The following is a 19,326-nucleotide window of genomic DNA, read 5'->3' on the forward strand; positions in this document are numbered from 1 at the left end:
GTCTGTGTCTGCATTGAGTTCATGTTGGGGGCACCTGCCGGGCGCTAGTCATGTGATGATCTCACTCGTCGAGCAGTAGCTGCTGGGATAGCCGCCATCTGGACACGTGGGGCAGGGCTGCGGCAGACAGCCCTTCCTGCACTGGTCCCAGAGCCGGGGGACAGTGTGTCAGTGCCCCTGAGGGCCCGTGGCGCCTCTGTCCCACGTCCTTGCCAAGACTCTGTTTGCCAGTTTGATGCTTGCAAAGTGATTTCTCATCTTCATATACAGTTTCTTGAATACCTCTCCCCGGGGAGTGCGCTTTCAGTCTGCTGGTGGCACTAGTGTTGGTGTTACTAGTGTGATGGCACATACGCATATGTTACATGTCTCTTAGGTTTCACAGTAAAAGGTAGAGCAGACTGCACGGCCAGTGTTAGTGGCTGAGGTGAGGCCAGGGAGACAGAGTGGGCATTGGGGACCTGCGGGGCCTGGCCCTCTCCCAGACCTCATCTGCTTGCCTGCCGATTGGACACGGCCGTGTCATCCTTGCCCGTGGGTCACCTTTTGCTCTGCCAGACCGGACTCGGGGTCGGGACCGTGCGTGTGGCGCGACTCACGGGGCCTGGGTTGTTGCTGCTCCCAGGTAACAGCAGTGAGTGCCCTCCGCCGGGGAACGCCGAGGACGACACGGTGTGCTTGGACCTGGGCAAGTGCAAGGACGGCAAGTGTGTGCCCTTCTGCGAGAGGGAGCAGCAGCTGGAGTCCTGCGCGTGTAACGGTGAGCACGTGTCCCCGCCACGGCCTGTGTCTGCCCGGCCCCGGCCCTCCACTTGGGGCCCTGACAGTGTCAGCTGCTCACTGCTGCTGAGGATGGGCGAGCCCAGCGCCGTCAGGGGCGTGCAGGTGGCGTGTGGAGACAGCCCTCTGGATTCAGATCCTGGCTCCACTGTCTGAAAACCAGCCCACTGGCCTCCCTTCTTGCCACGTTTTCAGATCATGTGGCCAGTGTGGGGCGAGTAGGAGGGGATTCTGTGGGTGATGGTGGCCAGTGTGGGGCGAGTAGGAGGGGATTCTGTGGGTGATGGGGGTGGGGCTGGGTGTCAGACACGCACGAAGGCAGCAGGAGCTGGTGCCGTGGGCATTGAGCTGTGGTGCTCCTTCCACACTTCACCGGAGAGCGCCGATTCCAGGACTGGCCCATTGAGGAGGACGCTCGCCACCGGTGGCGGGCCAGGCCAGGGGCCTCCTCGGTGATGGTTGGCAACATCATGCTGGCCTCTCAGACACTTGTCCTCAGGTTTTCGCATTATTTTTGGAGCCCCTGGGTCTGAGGGGGACCTCCAGTGGACTGGGCTCTGAGCTTCCTGCCCCAGCCCAGAATTCTGTTGATTTTAAAACAAAGAGCCCAGAAATCACAACCCCTGGGTTGGCAACTCAGCATCCCCACAGTGGAGTCAGGTCTTCAGGCGGGAAGGGAAGCAAGGAGAGCCACGTGTCCAGGAAAACTCAGCTGTGTGCCCCTTGGTTTCAGAGACGGACAACTCGTGCAAGGTGTGCTGCCGGGACGCCCAGGGCCGGTGTGTGCCCTACGTTGACTCCGAGCAGAAGAACTTGTTTTTGAGGAAAGGGAAGCCCTGTACAGTAGGGTTCTGTGACATGAATGTGAGTACATTTATGTACAGCTTTTTCTGTCCAGCCAGGTGGGAAATGTTTTCACGTTGTCCTCAATTTTGCAAATGGAAGGAAACAAACCAGGGCTGCCCTCTCCTCACCCAGCGCTCATTCCTGTGCGAGCCTGTCCGGTGAGGTCAGCGTGGGCACCGCCTATGCGCACAGCCGGGCGCCCTCGGGAAATGGCGCTCTCTCCAGAGCAGGGGGCTCCGAGTCCAGCGACTGGCCAGGACCTTGGGAGTTTTGGCAAAGTGGGTGGTTGTGGGGCGGTGGGTCCTGATCATTTGGTTTTCTGTTAATTACGAAATTGACTAAGATTGCAAAAATATAGGTAAGTCACCATTTGTAAGTAGGAAAGATCTAGAAGCAGCTTGATTCACCCAAATCAGACCCTTTGGTCTCTTATTTGTGTAAAACATGGTGGAGGGTTAGTGTCCAGAGGCTTCCCAGGCCTCTGGCTGTGTCCCTGGAGTGCTCAGTGCCACCCTTCCTGGGACTCAGATCTTTTACACCCTGGGTTTCTGAGTCCGTCTCTCGGGAACCCCAAGTTCACGTATAGAAACGGCCTGGTGGTGAGGCCTCAGTGATAGCACCCCCTCTTTTCTTAGGGCTCATCACACTTAAACTATTGCCCATATCGAAGGTGAGCCAGGTGCGTTAGCTGTTTGCAGAAAGCCACATTGCTTCTAAGTGCGTTTCTTTTAGGAAAAATGCTGTTTTCTGTTCATAGGGCAAATGCGAGAAACGAGTACAGGATGTCATCGAGCGATTTTGGGACTTCATCGATCAGCTGAGCATCAATACTTTCGGTAGGTGACCCCCAGGTGCTTGTCTGCTTAGAACCGAGCTCATGTCTGCGGTGATAGTGGAGAGTGGAGACTCTGGTCCTGCAGCAGCAGAGGGAACAGTCCCGCGTTAGTTCCGTCTGCGGCCTCATGGGATGCTAGGCCTCCCCTGGTGGGTTGGATGCAGTTTTCAGACGAGGGAATCGGTGCTTAGTCAAAGCATCGGCTTCCTTCTCTGCTAAATAAAATGCACGCACAAGAGTCAGATTTCCTACAGACTGGAAATCTGAAATTACCTGATGGATTCATTTTACAAACGGCCTCAGATTTTGCAGAAGCCGGGCATGTATTATGTCCTCTAGGGCCCGTAATTTAGAGTTTAGTCACAGAAATGCCCAGAGAGTAACGAACACTGTCTTCATAAGCATTGTTCCCAGCAGCCTCTGTGCAATGGCTCCGGGAACGAGTACAGGAGTCATTGAGCGATTCTGGGACTTCATCCATCAGCTGCACTGACCTCTGTCTCAGAGTTGTTTCTGAGGCGGCGGGGGGAGGAGGGCAGGTCTCCCAGGTGCACAGACACTCGTGGGTCTACAGTCAGGAGAGTGTAGGCAGCAGCCGTGGCGTTCGTCACAGCGATGATGCTCGGAGCTTTTCCTTGGAGACTGTGCAGTCCGTGGGTCCAGTCAGTCACTGTCTGAAACTGTTCACAGGGAAGTTCTTAGCAGACAACATCGTGGGCTCCGTCCTGGTTTTCTCCTTGATCTTTTGGATTCCTTTCAGCATTCTTGTCCATTGTGTGGTAAGTCACCATTTGTAAGTAGTGAAATCTTCTCTTAAAAGGTTGAACAACTCCAGCCATAGGATCTGTGGACAAGATAAAATCTGTCCTTAACAAAGTCTGACCTACTGTTTCCAATGACATATTTCAGTGTTAGCGCGAGGACAGCATATCTTGTGAAGAGCTTAGCTAATAGGCCTTAAAAGAATCTTACTTTTTGTGTGTAGATGTTTCATTCTTGTGTAGAATTTCTGAGGAATTTTATACTTCTGAGCACAGGAGACTGTTCATTTTTATTTTTTTGTTATCCTCACCAGAGGGTATTTTTCCATTGATTTCTTTTTAAATAGAGTGGAAGGGAGGAGAGACAGAAACACTGATGTGAGACACATCGATTGGTTGCCTCCCGCACGGGCCCTGACCAGGGCCGGGGATCGAGCCTGCAACCCAGCTACGTGCCTTTGACCGAAATTGAACCCCAGACCCTTCAGTCCACAGGCCGACACCCTATCCACTGAGGAAACTGGCCAGGGCCACAGGGTACTGGTGAGCTGGATTTGCCTAGGACCTCAGATGAGTGAAGTGTCTCACCATAAGTATTTGCAGGCTTTGTTGTCACAGAGCAAACAGTAAACACCCGCATCCCAAGATGGTGCCCTGTGCCATCAGGTCCTTGGCATCACCATGTGGGTGTTTAAACCCTTCCAGGCACAGAGCAGGAGCAGTCTGTTAATTCTCGTTCAAAATGAGTGACAGCCGGCAGGTCGAATGGGGCTTTGTCCGAGGAACTCCAGATTGTTCCTTGCTTCCCTGTGAAGGCGAGGGCTTGTCTCCTGCACGATGGGCAGGCCGAGGCTCCACTTGTGCTGCCCCCAGGTGAGCCTGGGAAGCCTCAGCACAGCCAGTAGCTCTCGTGCTGTTTACTATGCAGTGAGTTACACCTGTGGACCCTCCGTGAGGCCCGATTCTTGTTCTGAGCAAAGCTGCCGCAGGAGGGAGGGTGCTGGCTTGTTTCTGACCACAGACCCACTCAGGGCAGCTGAACTAGGAGCCAGGCCTAGATTCCAGGGCCCAGCCTCCTGCCTGGTGCCCATTGTCATGCGATGCCAGCCACAGGCAGGGTCCTGGGCAGTGGATGGAACCATGTGTGCAGCCTTCTGAAGCACGATGCAGGTCAGAGACCCAGTTCCTTCACAAGTTTGGGCCACAGGAACTCTGGGAACAGCTGGGAAGAATATCAAGGCCGTGGCGGGCTGGGCAGTGTGAGGCCAGAGCCAATGAGAGCACAGGCGCAGCCCCTCAGCCTCCCACCCAGTGGCGCCAGGGCCGGCTCTGCCCAGGCACAGGCAGGGCCTGGACACACGGGCAGACGCCTCTGTCCTCCTGCCCCCGTGGGAAATGCCCAGAGGTACAGCACTGGAACCTGTCTTACTTCACACCAAAAGGAACAGGCTCCTGCGAGCGCAGAGGCACCCGTAGGTGGTGGCAGAGCTCCTCAGGTTTACGGGCGACTCTCATTCTCATGCATCGGACCTGCTACCACTTTCTACAGCTCAGGTTCTAAGTGCTTCACTCAGTATTAGGAGGTTCTCTAAGGCAGTGGTTCCCAACCCTCTGGCCCTTTAAATACAGTTCCTCATGTGACCCAGCCATAAAATTATTTTCGTTGCTACTTCATAACTGTCATGTTGCTACTGTTATGAATCGTCATGTAAATATCTGATCTGCAGGATGGTCTTAGGCGACCCCTGTGAAAGGGTCGTTTGGCTGCCAAAGGGGTCGTGACCCACAGGTTGAGAACCGCTGGTCTAAGGACTGAGCACTGAAGTGAATTGTGTTTGTGGGAATGACCTTTTCCCTGTTCTCTTCTTTCTAGGATAAGAAGCTGGATAAGCAGTATGAGTCCCTGTCCCTGTTTCACCCCAGTGTGAGTATGCTGCACGACAGAAGGCCTCTCAGTGGCACAGGGAGACCTCCGTCGGCCACCCAGCTGCGCCCCCTGTGGCTGCTGGAGGTCCTGCTGCAGCAGGAAAGGCCGAGGTGGGGTTCGTTAAGTCCTGTGCCCACAGTAAGGACGATGGATGGGGATGTAAGGGGAGCAGCCCGAGTGACTCAGCTGCTCAGCACCAACTCAGTGACTATTTTGCGATTGTTTTTGTCTTGAGACCTGAACTTGAGAGTTGTTAGAAGTTTCCTTTTGGGTCTTCACATGGTCAGGGGGCAGGCCACTTGCAAGCTGCCTTTCTGAGTCATTTCTGAGTTGAGAGTTTTCCTCAGCGTGTGGGTCGTGGCAGCCACTGTGTGAGGCTGGGTGGGCGCGCTGGAGCTGGCAGACCTGCCGCTCATCTCTTCCTCCCGTGTCTTTCCAGAACGTGGAAATGCTCAGCAGCATGGACTCTGCCTCGGTCCGCATCATCAAGCCCTTTCCGGGGCCGCAGACCCCAGGCCGCCTGCAGCCCCTGCAGTCCGCCCCTGTGGTGCCGATGGTGCCTGTGGCCCCGAAACTGGACCACCAGCGCATGGACACCATCCAGGAAGACCCGAGCACAGACTCGCACATGGACGAGGACGGCTTCGAGAAGGACCCCTTCCCGAACAGCAGCACAGCCGCCAAGTCGTTTGAGGACCTCACGGGCCACCCGGTCACGAGGAGCGAGAAGGCCTCATCCTTCAAGCTGCAGCGGCAGAACCGCGTCGACAGCAAAGAGACCGAGTGCTAGTGTAGGGAGGGAGGCCCTGCGCTCTGCCCTGTGTGCAAAGTGTTTTTGTAGATTTGACATAAAATCACTCGCAGATTTTGTGAAGATCTAGGAGAAACCAGGCAGTGACTTCAGCAGGTGCTGGTCACGTGTCTGGGCTTCTTGGCATATGTACTTGCGTGGCTGGGCCTTTCTGTGAGCAGGTAAGGAGAATCTGGCTTATTTTGAGGCTTTCAGGTTTTAGTGTTTGTTTAAACTATCCTTCAACCTGTGGTGCAGAAGCAGAAAATACAGCTGGATTAGGTCCTAAGTATTTACGTTTTTGTAAAGTAACCTTTATATCGATGACAGCACTGATTAGGGAGAGAACGATTTTCTTTTTCATACAGTGTCATGAAGATGAGGCAGTTAGCATTACTCGTGAGGATAACTGGAACACAGAATAATTTATTTTTCTGCCCTCAAGTAAAGATAAGATAAAACTGAGCTGTGTACTATCTCCACAGTGTGGGTTCTGGTTCTCGGCACTACCCCACGCCTACAGCAGGGAGAGTGCACACCCCAATTCAGGAGTGACTTGGGTTACTGTTTCTTCAGAATTCTAAAGTTAGTACTTTCTGCAGTTTAAATAATCTAGTTTACAGCGAGAGCCCCAAGTAGGGCTAGTTGCGTTACAGAATCCTGCCCCCTGTGTGAGACCCTCATTTGCTGGGCAGTTTTCCTGTGTTACAAGTGTGTTCCGGGACCCGCTGTTGGCGCTTCTGGGACGGCAGCAGCCGGCACGCCCACAGCACGGAGCGTCCCTAGGCTCCTTCAGCGTTCTCTCGGTCTCCGTGTCCGTCTGGCAGCACCGGCCTTCCGGCCGCTTTTCCAAGACCCAGTGGCCCTCGTGGCAGCGGCCACTTCTGGCCGAGGAGCCAGAGGAGATCTCGAGCCAGAGCTCAGGTGCGGGGAGTGGCCATGCCCCTAGGGAGGGTCACTGTTGTCTCTATACGAGAGGTTGCGTTTGATCTGGGGGACCTTGGGGGCTTGCTGAGGGCCAGCGTTGATGCTGGTGGAGTTGGGGTGCAGTCTGGGAGGCTCCTCTCAGATGCCTCACAGCTTGAGCCGTCAGCACCCTGGGTGCCTGGGACGTGCTGAGGGGCTGCGGCACTATCCTCACCTGGGCCCGGTGGCCTGGCATCGGGAAGTAGGGATGGGCTCCTGTTGGCATCGCTGAATGCAGGGACCTTGTCTTCCTGGAGGTGACAGTCTCCTTTTGGGGGTGGCCTTGGTGAGATTCGGAGCTGGTCCGCTGCCCTGTTCACTCTGCAGAGCTGTGCTGTGGCCTCGGAGTCCAGGACGGCTCCACCATGTCACACCGGGTGGTCGGGTCCTGCTGTCCAGGCGGGCGTCCCGGGCCGGCTCGGGCTGCTCCGCACTGACTGGGGGCCGGCCCGGCCGAGGCGGGGCCTGTCTGCCCCTCAGCATGAGGAGCCCTCCTCCAGCATCGGCATGGCCACGGGGGGACAGCCCCTGGGCGGGACTCAGACACCGTGGTGCTGCCCTGCACGTGGCTGTTCGCATTGCGTCCTGCTCAGGACTCCGGACGGTGTGCGCTCGCTGTGTGAAGGAGAAGTCATCGGGGAGTTCTGACTTCCTTAGAGTTAGAGTTAAAAGCTTCTCCCCTGTAAGCCCTGAACTGTGCTCATCAGCCAACATGTTTAATGAGTAACTTACAAACTTTGAGGGCAATTAACCAAACCTGTGACAAATGGTGTCTTTTTTCCTAAGGATGTTTGTTACACAGATACCTGTTACACTAATACTTGAACTTGTACCTTGTGGTATTTGCTCTTTTAACTAGTCACAATACTCTTATATTTTAGTTACACTTTTGGACTCTGATGTAAGCTGAGTGGGTGTATGTGTGAGAGTGAAGCAGTTCCCAGCTGAATGTAAGAAAACCATTTTTTATAAAATCAACTTTTAAATAAAATAAAACTGTCTTTTACCCTTTTTTCCGCTTAGACTCCCCAGCCGCTCCGGGTGCATGTAGTGGTGGTGCTGGTGGCACCTGCATCAACCAATAATATTAAATATCAGAGCATACTCGGAGCAGCGCTTCCCGGGAAGGCACAATGCGTTTATTCTTCCTGGTACAAATGTCAGGGTTTCGGTCCAGGGTCGTGAGCAAAGGCTTAGGCCTGAGCAGACACAACTCTGACCAGAGGACGTGGTGCAGGGTGGCGTCGTGTCCCGACCGGCCTGGTGCTCCGCGCCTAATGGTCCCCGTCTCCGAGGAGACTGAGCTCTGGTCTCGCTTCGGCCACGTCTCGCCAGTAAGGGAGCAGCAGCGGCAGGGAAGACACTCTCTTCTCTATCAGAGGCCAGAGGTGGGAGAAGAGGAACTCGTTTCCCTTTGGTGACAAGTGCAGTCCATCTGACAAGTAGGGTGAGAAGTCCTGTGAGGGGAGAGGGGCCGTTACAGGTGTGCGCTAGTTTCCCCGGGGACTGCAGTGGCACCGCCAGGCTCCGCGCACAGGCTCAAGGGACCACAGGCCCTTTGCAGATGATAGGCAATTACAGATCGAGCTCCCACAGCCTCACACCATGAAGACCTGAGCCATCCTCCCGGCCCCCAGCTCAGAGAGGCTGACGAGCACGGGGTGAGAAGGCCCAGGGGCACTTTTGCCTCTCAGTCTAGTGTTAAGTTGACAGGCAAGTTATTGGGAGGAAAGAACTAGAACAGCGATGCTGGAACACCGGGGTCAGTCCCGCACGCCCTGCTCTCGGCAGCACTGACCGTTAGACCCAGTCTCCACTGGGCCGAGCCTTCCCGAGCCTTCGTTTCTAGTCTCTGCTGTTCAGATCAGGTGGCCTCTCTGGACGACCGTCTCAGTTCTAGGCTGTCAGCATTTCATCTAAAGGACTAAGCACCTTCTCCAGCAGCACTGCTTTCCTAACCAGAAGCGCTGCCGGGGGCCAGTCTCCCGGGAAACAAGTGTCCGCTGTGTGAACACCAGGAGCAGGACTGCTGGGTCCCATGTAAGTACGGTTCACTGTACGGAAACTGTCGTCCGGAGTGGCTGTACCATTCTGCCCGGGGACCAGGTTTTTACCTTGTATATTGATAAATGGGCTTTCTGGACTTAAAAACAAAACAATGAGAACTCCGTATCTCAAAATACAAATTGTAGCTGATAGCACAGTCTACTTAAATACGTCGTGTGCCTGGTGACGTGTTCTAACTCCTCCGTGCCATGTAGAGAAGGACGTGGCCTGGCCGTTCTTAAATGGGAGCCGTTTCCTGCTCGCTGGTTTCCCTCTGTGCTCACCCTGACCGTGACCGGGGCTCCTGCTGACCGCACGCTGTCCCAGAGCCTCAACTCTCTTCCCTGTTGTGGCCACCGTACTCAAGTCACCAGACAGCCCCTCAGAGTGTGGACGGCCTTGTTAGTATGCTGGGCCGGCCAAGGCCACCCTGAGCCTAGGCTAAGATACCATAGCAGGTGCCAGGACATGGTACTCTGTGCCCTTCTGTGGCCCAAAATATGGTGTTAGTACTGGCACAAGTGTCTAAGAAGTGTGATGCATGTCACTGAGCAGCGAGTGTGCTGCTGAGCCGAGGATGTGAGGCTGCTGCGAGAGGGAGTTCAGACGCTCGGGGCAGTTCCTATGTGAGGCCAGAGACCAGCCAGGGTGCTGGGCAGGGGGCAGAGCTGCTGAGGCTGTGGCGCTAAGGGAGAGCTCAGGCACTGGTGCTGTGTGAAGCTATCGGTCTAGGCAGCGCGCGGCTCTCAGACAACAGCTGTGGGTGCAGAGGTGAACGCTACCCTGTGGGAAGGATATGGATTCACCAGCCGGGGCCGGCTGCCTGTATGGGCTTGGCTGTGAAGAGCTGTTTTGTCTGATGACTTATGGCCACTGGCTCCTATAATCCAGACTCCTCCTTATACACCCGTAACTTCCCATGGCTTCTCCGTCTAAGACCCGGCGTTCAAGAAGGTCCAGCCCCAGGCAGGGGGCTCGGACCCCACAGTGAGGGCACGAGTGGGTTCGAGCAGGAGCCGACTCTGGCGTAGTCGGGAAGAAATGAGAAGGACATACGGACTCAGAGCAACTCAGAGCTCTGGCTGGGCTCTGGCTGAATCTGACACCTACTCAGAGCCACGTACAGCTGAGCCACGCTGTGTGGTCCTACTCGCCCCAAAAGGACCGAGCAAGACACCTACCTGACCGTCCTTCTGCATCAGGGTCCACAGGTCGAGCACGTCAGTCCCACAGTCTCGGGCCACCTGTAAGCAGGCGCTGGCGTATTCACCAACCACCACGTTCAGGCGATTTAACTTGCAACCTTTGGAGAAAAGGTGACAGCTGATAAACTCCAGCACTGGTCCTGGGCAGGTTCTGGCCTGGATGGTTTCTCAGTTCAATAAACAGGCGCAGACTTGGGGGCCAGACTTGGACCAGCCTGGGGGCCGAGAATAAGACAAGGACGGGCCCGCAGGCGACTCCCAGCGGAGGAGGAGGAGCCCCGTGGCCCCAGGGCCTGACGGGAGCAGAGGCCCCGCGGCAGGAAGGGCCGGGCGGCCAGGCTGGAGGCTGGTCGGCGGCACGCTGTGAGGAGTGCTGTGCTGAGACCCGAATTTGTACCTGTCCTAAGAAGCTACTGCAAAACAGTGGGGAAGTCATTGTAGACTTTCAAGCAGAGAAGGCAAGAGTTGGAAGGGACCTCAACTGTCTTACCTGCTGGGAAGTCAGGAAAACACCCCAATGTGACCCCGTGTCCAAGGCACAGAGACTCTTGGCCTCGGCACCACACCACGGCAGAACCGCGGTCTGTTCTGGGATGCGCTCAGCCGTCGGCACAGAGCTCATGGCTGCGGGCGCCTTGGGAGTTGGGAAATGACAAGGCAGCAAACGCCAGGCCAGCGGCCCAACACGGCACAAGTGAGACTCCAACTCCTACGCCAGAGGTTCTCGGGTGTGGCCACGCAAGCTGTGCTCCTCTGTCACCTGACTGCACACAGACCATGTGATGTGCAGGCTCCGGAGAGCCGCGCCGCAGGCTGGAGCCCCATCCCTCTAGGTGTCCAGGCCCACCCAGGTGTGGTCACCTTGCGCCAGGCACTCCTTCTCCCACGCGGCCTCGCAGAGCGGGGGCGGCGTGATGAGCACGATCCGGCCCTCGGGGACGTCCACGGACCTCAGGTACTGCACCATGCTCCTCAGGTTCGCCACGTACTCCTCCAGGGGGATGTGCTGCTTGGGGTTCTCATCTGTTCAGAGCAGAGTGAGTGACAGCTGCGGTCAGTGCCGTTCACAAACGCCCACACTCGAGGTCACTGGGAGTCGTTGCGCACCACGGCCGGAGAGGGGGGGGCTCCAGCACACAGTGCAAAAGGCGGCTCCAGGGCTCTGCTCCGCCTCGGAAGTGCCCTTCCTCCCTGCGCCCTGTGGCTAAGAGGCTGTGTGGGGGGAGGCTGCCCTCCCCTCTCCTGGCCTTGTCCCTGACCAGCCAGTGCCCTTGCACAAATGCTCCACCTTCTGGACCTGTGTCCTCACTGGTGAAAAGAGGACAACAAGGTCTACCTCACAGGGTGCCTGTGAGAATCAAACCTGCCAGGTGTGTACAGCACTCAGACAAGGCTCCTGCGTGAAGGACCAGCCATCCCTATGCAGCTGCAAAGGATTATTTCTAGACCTAAATAGACACTTCTCCAAAGAGGACATACAGAGGCCAAGAGACATATGAAAACATGGTCAAAGTCACTAACCACCAGAGAGATGCAAATCAAAACGACAATGCGGTACCATCTGGTACCTGTCAGAATGGCTACCATCAACAAATGACAAGTGCTGGAGGGGATGTGGAGAAAAAGGAACACTTGTGCACTGCTGGTGGGAATGCAGACTGGTGCAGCCACTATGGAAGACAGTATGGCGTTTCCTCAAAAAACTAAAAATGGAACTCCCATTTGACCCAGTGATCCCACTTCTAGGAATATATCCCAAGAAACCAGAAACACCAATCAGAAAGGATATATGCACCCCTATGTTCATAGCAGCACAATTTATCATAGCTAAGATCTGGAAACAGCCTAAGTGCCCATCAGCAGATGAGTGGATTAAAAACTGGTACATCTACACGATGGAATACTACGCTGTGGTAAAAAAGAAAGAACTCTTACCATTTGCAACAACATGGATGGAGCATTATGCTAAGTGAAATAAGCCAGTCAGAGAAAGATAAATATCACATGATCTCACTCATCTATACTAATAAAAGGACAATATGCTAATTAGACCAGACATCTTCCAGATGTCCTTCCGGACAAAGCCATGGTGGCAAGGGCTGAAGCAGAGACGGTTAGGGGTGATCAGGCCAGCAGGGGAGAGCAGTTAGGGGCAACCAGGCCGGCAGGGGGGCAGTTAGGGGGCGATCAGGCCAACAGACAGAGGCAGTTAGGGGAGATCAGGCAGGCCGGCAGGCAGGTGAACAGTTAGGAGCCTGTGGTCCTGGATCGGGAGAGGGATGTCCGACTGCCAGAAACCGGCAGTCGGACATCCCCCGAGGGGTCCTGGATTGGAGAGGGTGCAGGCCGGGCTGAAGGACTCCCCCTTCCCGTGCACGAATTTCATGCACTGGGCCTCTAGTGTGGAATATAATGAACAACATAAACTGATGAATAAAAATAGAACCAGAGTCATAGAAGCATGGAACAGACTGTCCAACCTATGAGGGAAGGTGGGGGAGGGGGACGAGGGGGTAAGAGATCAACCAAAGGACTTGTATGCATGCATATGAGCACAACCATTGGACACAGACAGTAGGGGGGTGAGGGCATGTGCTAGAAGGTGGGGACGGCCAGGGAGAGATCAATGGGGGGAAAAGGAGACATGTAATACTTTAAACAATAAAGAATTTAAAAAAAACCACCAAAATAAAATAAACCCACAAAATTCTTTGTAACTTGAATTTTTTGGATAACTGAAGTTTTCATACATTTCAAACATGTATTGGCTATTAAATTTCTCCTTTGTGAATTATCTATTCCTGTGTTGCCCATTTCTCTATTGGAGTTAAACTATTTTATTTCACAAACTTATTTTCTTCCTTTGCAATTTCCTCCATTGTTTTTATGCTTAATGTTTATTCCTGCCCTAAGTTTGATAAACTTCACCATTTTTTAAAAATTCTGGTTTTGGCCATGACCGGTTTGGCTCAGTGGATAGAGCGTCGGCCTGCAGACTGAAGGGTCCCAGGTTCGATTCCGGTCAAGGGCATGTACCTTGGTTGCGGGCACATCCCCAGTGGAGGGTGTGCAGGAGGCAGCTGATCAATGTTTCTCTCTCATTGATGTTTCTAGCTCTCTATCCCTCTCTCTTCCTCTCAGTAAAAAAAATCAATAAAATATATTTTAAAAAAATTTCTGGTTTTGGAGTTTTGTTTTTCTTCTGGTGTAGATGTTAAGTGAAGACAGAACTTCACTTTTCCCGATAGTTGGCCTGCGGTCCCTACTGCCACCTGTAACTTATGTACCCTTCCTCCCAGGCCGCTGGAGCCGCCCCCTGGCAGCCCTCCTCCCCCACCTCCAGCCTCACCGAGAGGCCCCCGTAGGGGTCTGTGAGCAGCAGGCCAGGCCACTGCTGGGGGAGGAGTGGGCCCTGGAAAAACCTCTGGGGGTGACACTCAGCTTCCCCAAGTCCAGGCCTACGTCTCTCCTCCTGCCACACAGGGTTCTCCTCGCCCGGAGCCATCACTCAGGTTCCAGGCTGCGCCTGCGTCTGGACGGCCCTGAGCTCCTCTTTCCGTCACTAAGACGCAGGTGCCCACCTGAGGCCCCTGCTGCCAGCGACGGCAACTAAGAGAAAAGAACCAGGCGCTGAGTCCAGCAGCACGAGGCTAGACGACACGGGTCTGAAAACAGGTCGGGGTGAAAGTCACCGACACTGACGGCAGAAGAAACACCTACGTACGCAGGAAACTCGTTACACTTTGGACAAAACGTCCCCTCTCAGGAGATCAGGAACCAGAGCACACATGTACGTTTGCTGTAACATGAAATATGAACTGGGAAAATACCAAAACGCCTTTACCTTTTAACGCGCTGTCATTGGCACCAAAGAAAATTGTAACTGCGACTGGGCTGTCCAAAATGCTCCCTTTCCTGAGGAGCCTGGGCAGGATGATTTTGGCCCATCTAGTGTTATAGCCTGAAAATCCACGGTTCAGAACATCACATTTTCTGAAATGAAAAATGAAAAAAACGTTAAAGATGAATTTCAGACAAGGCTGTTTCAGTCCCATAACCAACCGGCTGTGAGGGCGGGTGAGCGAGCGCTCCGGGCTGGCGGGGCCTGCTCGGCCTGCCCTCCGTCCTCTCTGACGTGAGCAACAGCGCAGAGGCTGTGAGTGGTCACACCTCAGTGCCAGTGATGGGTAACTGCCTCGAGGGGCTGCGTTAGTCTGCAGACCGCTGGCTTCATGCATGGCACAGGGCGCTTTCAAAACGGAGTTGACAGCAGACAGGTATTAACCTGAGCAAGTATCATAGGTAGAAAGTCTCTAAGAAGCTGGTCTTTTCTTGTAATTACTCTGAATTCCGAAAAATAACAAGCTTCTAATTAAGTGGTCTTCTAACACTCACACCTGTAAACTATCAATTGAGATTTTAGTGCTAAAATTAACTATTTACAAAACATATGTGGTGAAACATTTAAACAGTGGTTCCCAACCTTGGCTGCACATTAGAATCACCTGGGAATCGTTTTAAAATCCTGATTTCTGGGCCTCATCCTCTGGAAATTGTTTCTTTGTTACTAATGTTGTGGCCCCACCATAACAAAGAAACAGAATTTCCGGAGGGTGAGGCCCAGAAATCAGGATTTTGAAAAGATTCCCAGGTGATCCTAATGTGCAGCCAAGGATGAGAACCACTGCATTTACAGTTCCTGGAGCTTCTCAGGCCATTTGAATAATTAGTTTCTCAACATCTTCTATTTGTTCAGAAAAGGTTAACGGAGCAAGTCCAGGGCTGCCGGCTCAGCGAGGGAAACGCACCTGCTCTGCTCCAGGCGGCCCTGGCTCAGCGACCTCAGGTGAGCTGCCTCCGCCCAGCACCCGAGCAGGCGCCCCGTTACCTCCCCCGGCTCCGGGCATTGGCCCTGCAGCCCCGCCCCTGCCCGTCTCCGCTGTGTGGCCTCGTTGCTTATAGTGTTCTCAGCTGGACATGGGTGGGAGCATAAACCCCTCCGTGTTGTGGGGGGATTGCAGGCTGGTGGCTTCAGCAGGAGGCAGCTGTTTCACCCCGACACCACCACCCCTGCCCCCGCCCCAGATTTTACAGGAGAAAACAGAGGGATGAAAGGGTACCTTCATGTTTTTAGATTAAGTCCACTTAAATAAAGCAAGCATTTAGGACTAGAAAACGCAGAGTCAATTTTTCATTTTCTAGTTTAGGGGATAAATATAGAGGAGAAAGTGAAGACTTTGTAAAACATTTCACATTCAGAAATAAAATATATTTTCTTGGTGTGTTATATTGATGAAGAAGATTATCAAGTATCAAGTAATATAAGCATATTTCTTCTAAAGGAGGAAAAGGCAATATTCCTGCTGATCAGTTTACTGATACCCCAAACACAGATACTTGTGTCTACTGTTTTTATTTTATTTTTAAAATATATTTTTATTGATTTCAGAGAGGAAGAGAGAGGTAGAAACATCGATGAGAGGGAATCATTGATTGGCTGCCTCCTGCACGTTGGACCCAGCCCGCAACCCAGGCATGTGCCCTTGACTGGAATCGAACCTGGGACCCTTCTGTTCGCAGGCCGACGCTCTATCCACTGAGCCAAACCGGCTTGGGTTTGTGTCTACTGTTTTTAATCTGGAAAATATTTCTAAATATTTATTTTAACCTCTTTTAAAAATTTTTGTACTTAACCAATTTTTAAATATTTTTTATTTTTTTTTTTAGAAAGGAAGGGAGAGGGATAGAAATATTGATGGGAGAGAAACATCATCCAGAGGCTGCCTCCTGCACGCCCCCTACTGGGGGTCAAGCCCTGAACCCCGGCCTGTGCCCTGACCGGAAGCGAGCTGGTGCCCGCTGAGCCACGCCAGCAGGGCTGCTTTCACCTCTCGAATTGGGACAGTTTCCCTGTTCATGAATTCCTCGGCATACACCTCAAATACCACCATCATCACTACTTCTGATATAAAGAGAATTTTGGAGGAAAAAACCCTCTATCGAAACTTTGTGTTAAGAATCCACTCTGCGTTCTCGCAACTGAGCTCACTAATCACTGACTCACGCCCACCAGGTGCCCGAAGAACCTGTGGCCTCTACGTGGGGAGCAGCTGTGCTCTTTCGGACCCTAACCCTTCATGTGTTTTCCACAACAGGGTCTGCGGTCACATGGTGGCAACTTCTTTCCCTGCACCCCGAGGGCCGCCTCCCAGGCCAGGCCAGCGAGGATGGAGGGTGGACAGGGCACCGTCCCTCTCTCTCCTGAGATGCACCCGTGCCCGCCATCAGCCCCAGTCGCCGGCCCGGGCAGCTCCGCGGTCAGAGTGCAGCCCAGTCACCCAGGCTGTGGGTTCCGCCCGGGTCAGGGCGCAAACCAGAACCAGCCACTGGCCGCGTAAGTAAGTGGAACAAACCGATGCTTCTCTCTAAAATCAACCCATAAACTAAACATGAAAACTGCTCACCTGACCAGCTTGTCAGCCAGGGACGCGCCCCATCCACCCTGTTGGAAAGAAAACTGGAGAAAGAGCAGCCCATTAGTCCTGGTCCCGTCCGAGGCCATGGTGGCCGCCGGGCACCCCGCGCCGGGCTGGCCCTCACCCCGCTCTGCTCCGGGTCGGGGAGGGACCCCCGCAGCCCGCCCGGCAGCGCCCTGCCCCCTCGGCGGGACGGGCCAGCCCCTACGCTTCGCTGAAACCTGCTACCAGTCACTCGTCTAGAAAAGCTGCTTAGGAACCTGGTACAGTCGGTACATGCACCTATGCGCTGAGTTAGGAAGTGAGGCCTCGCTGCCCTCCCTTCCCCCCGTTGCAAGAAGCCAGGGCGACTCCTTACGGAACTCGGGGTGAACGTCGGGGAGGCGTCCCCACGGGCCCGGAAGCCCTCCTGCCCCGATGCCCCAGCGGCCCCCGCCCGGCACAGACGCAGAACACCGCAGGGAGGCCTGTCTGCGAGCCGGCAAGGGAACCCGTAACGCGCGCTCCGCCCTGAAGCGTGAGCTGAAGTGATGGTGGTGGAAACAGATGAGCTTTGCTCTCGGAGGCACGTCATTCGGGCTCAGCCTGTTCCGCCCGCGGACGCAGAGAGGCGGCTCCGCGTTCCCCGCCCCGCACGGGCTGCGCCGGGCCTCGCGGACACCGGGCGCCGACGGGGCGGGAGCGCGCCAGCTCGTGCGGTGGAAGAACCGCCGCCGCCAGGAAGATACCGAGACGACGCGCCTCGCTCCCCCCAAAGCCCCGGACGGAGCAGGGAGCGGGCCCTCGGCTTCGGCACCTGCGACCTGAGGAGCCAGCGCGCCGGCTGCGGGCGACGCCGCGGCCCCAGGGCCAGCACCTGGACGCGGGGGCTGAGGAGGCCACGCCCGCGGCTCTCGGAGGGGACGTCGCCGAGACACCGCCCTCTGAGGGCCGGGCCGGGGCCTGCAGGCGGGCCGGGCCGGGCGGCGGTACCTGGGTGATGGAGTCTCCGAAGAGCAACACCCGAGGCCAGAGCAGAGAGCTCCCGCAGCCCAAGCCCTCGCACAGCGACATGCCTGGCAGCGGACAGTGCCCGCAGGGCGGATATCCGGGCGGGGCGAGCGGGGGGCGGGGCTAGGGGCGGAGCAGGGCGGATATCCGGGCGGGGCGAGCGGGGGGCGGGGCTAGGGGCGGAGCAGGGCGGATATCCGGGCGGGGCGCGGGGGACGGGCGGAGCTAGGGCGGATATCCGGAGGGGGCGTGGCATGCGGCGGGGGCGGGGCGCGGGGTCGTTAGTTCTGCCTGAGAGGTTCAGTGCGGCCGCCACTGCCCTCGGGGAGCCCCCTGCCCGCCCTCTGGCCGGGCCCCCGTCAGCTCCCCAACTGGAAGCCAACTCCGACAGCAGAGGGGGTGGCGCTGCCGTCCGACGCCGGTTGGGATGTTGCAGCAAACGGCGATGAGCGAGACGGCCGGCGGTCGGAGGGACTCCCGGGAGCCCGCCCGCCGCGCTCCTAGCGTCGTTTCTGTAAATGGTGGCCTGTCTGTGCGTTGAAGGGCCCTAGGAGCTACCAGGGGTGGGCAAACTTTCTGACTCGAGGGCCACCATGGGTTCTTAAACTGGACCGGAGGCCGGAACAAACGCATGGATGGAGTGTTTGTGTGAACTCATATAAATTCACAGTAAACATCATTACATAAAAGGGTACGGTCTTTTTTTTTTTAGTTTTATTCATTTCAAACGGGCCGGATCCGGCCCGCGGGCCGTAGTTTGCCCACGGCTGACTGCTAACCTCAGAGGACGGGACTCCGGCCTTCAGGCATTTTGGCTCCCCCAGGTGTGCTCACTCGGACCCACCTGGACCGACTGGAACCAGACCGCCGACCCGCGGGCGAGGGCTTTGGGGGCAGCCGCGCTGCCTCGCACCCGGCCCCCGGCCCCGGCACCCCCGGCCCCGCCCTGCCTCCCGCCCCTGCTGCTCTGAGAGGCCGGGATGGTCTCTGGTCTTGAAGAAACTGGGTTTTCCTTCCGTCAGCTCCTGTCCGGACTGGTTCCGGGCTGCGGGGCCACCGGCGGCGTCACCAAGGACTCACTGGCACAGCCCGTTTCCCGCAGGTGCTGACCTGCTGGGAAGCCCCCAGCCGCTCCTCCAGCCCTGGCGGGCTCAGTGGTTAGCGCCCCGGGACTCAAGGATCCTGCGTTTGATGCTGGTCAAGAGCCCGCTCCCGGCCGGGCGTGACCCCGTGGCGTCGGGAGGCAGCTCATCATGTGTCTCACCCATGTCTGTCCCCCCCTTCACACACACACACGCACACACGCACACACACACACACACACACACAATCAACACATCCCGGTGCGGACTAACCCCGGTGACTTACTCAGGCCCCTGCTGGCCGCTGGGGCAGCGGACTCGGAGGACTGGGCTCAGCTCGGAGTGCACAGCAGAGCGGGGTGCCGAGGGGGTCTGGTTGGAGTCGCCCGTGGTAAGATATGGGGTGGGGTGTGGTCAGACCGAGGGGGCCAGGGAGAGCCCGGGGCGGGGCCTTGTCCGAGGGCCTCAGAGGAGCTTGCCCCTCAAAGCCCGAGGCCAGAGGGGCAGGCTGTCCGGAGACGCCGGTCGGTGGAGGCCGGGGCTGGGGAGCGGGCGTGGCCTGGACGGGGCGCCCGGCAGGAGACCGGCTGGAGCTGGAGGGCAGGTGGGGCGACAGCGCGCC

General features: G+C 56.0%; 2 protein-coding genes across 3 annotated transcripts in view; one reads left to right on the top strand and one right to left on the bottom strand.

Moving 5' to 3' along the window:
- The window catches only part of ADAM17 (ADAM metallopeptidase domain 17), a 37,571-nt gene extending 29,661 nt beyond the window's left edge, over positions 1-7,910 (top strand). Inside the window, exons 14-19 of the mRNA XM_081100705.1 lie at positions 626-760; positions 1,514-1,644; positions 2,384-2,462; positions 3,152-3,240; positions 5,096-5,146; positions 5,589-7,910. Of these exons, the coding sequence (XP_080956831.1) occupies positions 626-760; positions 1,514-1,644; positions 2,384-2,462; positions 3,152-3,240; positions 5,096-5,146; positions 5,589-5,939 (836 nt within the window). The 3' untranslated portion in view covers positions 5,940-7,910. The remainder of the gene's footprint in view (positions 1-625; positions 761-1,513; positions 1,645-2,383; positions 2,463-3,151; positions 3,241-5,095; positions 5,147-5,588) is intronic.
- Positions 7,859-17,728, bottom strand: IAH1 (isoamyl acetate hydrolyzing esterase 1 (putative)). 2 transcript variants are annotated; one of them, XM_081100707.1, is made up of 6 exons: positions 17,605-17,728; positions 16,621-16,673; positions 14,001-14,149; positions 11,018-11,179; positions 10,133-10,254; positions 7,859-8,362 (listed from the first exon to the last, which is right to left on the bottom strand). In XM_081100707.1, the coding sequence occupies exons 1-6, from the start codon at positions 17,683-17,685 to the stop codon at positions 8,180-8,182; spliced, it is 750 nt and encodes a 249-aa protein (XP_080956833.1). In that variant the 5' UTR covers positions 17,686-17,728; the 3' UTR covers positions 7,859-8,179. The 2 variants fall into 2 exon arrangements, with proteins under 2 accessions (XP_080956833.1, XP_080956832.1); XM_081100706.1 differs by lacking the exon at positions 17,605-17,728 and adding an exon at positions 16,991-17,385.
- Between the last annotated feature and the right edge of the window lie 1,598 nt (positions 17,729-19,326).

This window comes from Myotis nattereri, assembly GCF_964212035.1.
Source record: "Myotis nattereri genome assembly, chromosome: 10".
Taxonomy (NCBI): Eukaryota; Metazoa; Chordata; class Mammalia; order Chiroptera; family Vespertilionidae; genus Myotis; species Myotis nattereri.

Excerpts from the sequence above, each read along its gene's own strand:
- IAH1 (XM_081100706.1), bottom strand. The coding sequence starts at position 17,206 with ATGACGTGCCTCCGAGAGCAAAGCTCATCTGTTTCCACCACCATCACT. Across the intron at positions 11,180-14,000 it reads CAATGACAGCGCGTTAAAAG|ATGAGAACCCCAAGCAGCAC; the intron begins GTAAAGGCGTTT and ends TGCTCTGAACAG. Across the intron at positions 10,255-11,017 it reads GAAGGAGTGCCTGGCGCAAG|GTTGCAAGTTAAATCGCCTG; the intron begins GTGACCACACCT and ends TTTTCTCCAAAG.